This window comes from Cryptomeria japonica, chromosome 9, assembly GCF_030272615.1.
Source record: "Cryptomeria japonica chromosome 9, Sugi_1.0, whole genome shotgun sequence".
NCBI classification, from domain to species: domain Eukaryota; kingdom Viridiplantae; phylum Streptophyta; class Pinopsida; order Cupressales; family Cupressaceae; genus Cryptomeria; species Cryptomeria japonica.
Window position 1 is genome coordinate 57,191,214 of NC_081413.1, and position 2,226 is coordinate 57,193,439.

Sequence of the window (2,226 nt, forward strand, 5' to 3'; positions counted from 1 at the left end):
TTCATGTGAATAATATATTGATTCACCACAGCATTCAAATCTAACAAATATGTTATATATTTTTTAACTAAAGGCAAAGATATATTTAGTTCTTACAATCCATTTATCAAATACAATATAAATAGGTAGAAATAAGAAAGTGAAATGGTTCTTATACTTGATACATTTCTCAAAGTGTATTGTCATTGATAAGTCCATAACATTACATCTTTATATATCACAAGTTGAAGATAAGTTCTAGAGGGTAACAAAGAACAAAAATTAATTTTTTGACAAATGTCAAGGACTCTAACTGCATCTCAGCTCTGATTAATCAAATGGATTGTCCAATGTTTACTTCTTTCTAATCTGATTTATTTTATCACTATTATAAAAATTGAAATGCTTTAAAAAAATTGAAAAGTGTACTTCCATTCTACTTTCAAAGCTTAAAAAAAATAATAATAATAAAGAGCACGATTTCATAAATCAGTGCCTGATTTCTGCAGACGTAATTTAGTAATAAAAATTATCTGAAATAAACTCTTGACGCTACTATAAACAATGCTCTATATCACGAGGCAGCATCATTTATCCAACATTAACCTCTTAAAATTATATGGGTTATTAACAATGAAAAACACGGGTAGTAGTCACAGGTTCGAGTAGCGATTCAAATTTATGTAATTTGAGTAGGGATTCTTTGAGGTGGAAATTGAGAAAAAACATGAAGTGGAATAGATTATATTAGAGGGGAGACTGCGGAAGAGGAAGAGGGGTGGGAGTTGTAGAAGAGTAGACCAACATGCCATCTATGCGTTTCACCACTTCTTTATTTCTCTTTTCCCACCACTTAGAAGGCATTTGGAGGCTTTCAATCAGTAAGTCAGAGTATTTGTTAACCAGAGCTGGATCTCTTCCCGTTGGCTTAAAGGCAGGTAGTTTCTCATTTCCTTTGAAAGTGTTAATGCACAAAAATCAATTTTTCCTCTGTGATTTATGGAATTATTATGGATTTTTGTTTTAATTCTATGAGTTGGATAAAAAAAATTTTTTCTTAGTTTTTAAGTTAACTAAGAAATATATTAATGAAATAGTTTTATTTTCATTCTTCTCTGAAATTTTCTCTCTGATTCTTACTTTCTTAACTAGATTCTTACTGTTCAGGTTTAGATAAAATTTTAATTTTATAGAAATCCATCAAGTGTGTGCAAATAAACCTCCAAGTTATGGAAATTTGCAGGATTATGCATGTGCTTCAGGAAAGGTGAGCTATTGCTATCTCAACTAATGTCTACTCCCACATGAACATATTCCTAGGGAAGCCAGTGCAGAAGCCTTGTCAGCCATCCCAATTTTTCATCGAAAAAAATACCAGGAATTTTCGGAACCAAGTCCTTGTGGTTTATTGCACGCAGCACTTTGACGCCAATCTCTTCCATATGATGGGCAAATGACAGGCTCCCTACGTGGGGAGACGTGAAGGAAAACACTATGATAGGAATAAAGGTCACACCATACTCATTTACCATGATTTGTTTAATGTCGTATGCGCTCAGGGTCGCTAATTCAGCTCCCAAGCTATGCCCAGTAAATGATATGCTCAAATCTTCTTCTTGCTCTTTGAATTCCTTCACTAATCTGGTTATCTCACTAAGCCTGCATCTGACAAAGTCCTCGTCTGTGGACGTATAACAACTGAGAAAACCCTTCTCTATCCTGGCATTTGGATTTGAAATTGTTTGGATGTTGGAGCATGTTGTAGCCTTTGATGCCATAATAGGAACCAATATGTCTCTGAGATTTTGCATCCATTCAAATGGAGTCTGCGTGCCTCTCCATGCAACAACTATGTCACGTCTTCCCAATCTCTTTATCTCATCTGGGTCAGTGCAAACTACAATATAACCTATCCAGGCAATGCCTTCACTTGATTCCTCACCAAAAATGGAGTCCAAAAGACTCATATTGGCGTATATATAGTTGGTAACTTGATAGCCACGCCCATAATTTAGGAATTCTAGTCTCTAGGTGAGCGAGCTTTTGGTGCGCTTACAATTCCCATAGTATGTGGAAGAGGGTGTGTTGTCAAATGAATCGTAGCATTGCTGTGTAAAATCACCATATCTGAGTATTGAGAAGTGGATTGATGGGATCGAGCAAGCCATTCCAATGGTTCGCACCTTGGATATCTTGTCACATATCACAAACCTTTAATTGGTTTGTTTTGTCTTCTACATCTCCATT

At 35.2% G+C, this 2,226-nt stretch overlaps 1 protein-coding gene across 1 annotated transcript; it reads right to left on the reverse strand.

Moving 5' to 3' along the window:
• Window positions 1–1,295: 1,295 nt before the first annotated feature.
• Window positions 1,296–1,946, reverse strand: LOC131033514 (phospholipase A1-Igamma3, chloroplastic-like). The gene has a single exon (XM_057964743.2). It carries the CDS (start codon window positions 1,944–1,946, stop codon window positions 1,296–1,298), a length of 651 nt encoding a protein of 216 aa, XP_057820726.2.
• Between the last annotated feature and the right edge of the window lie 280 nt (window positions 1,947–2,226).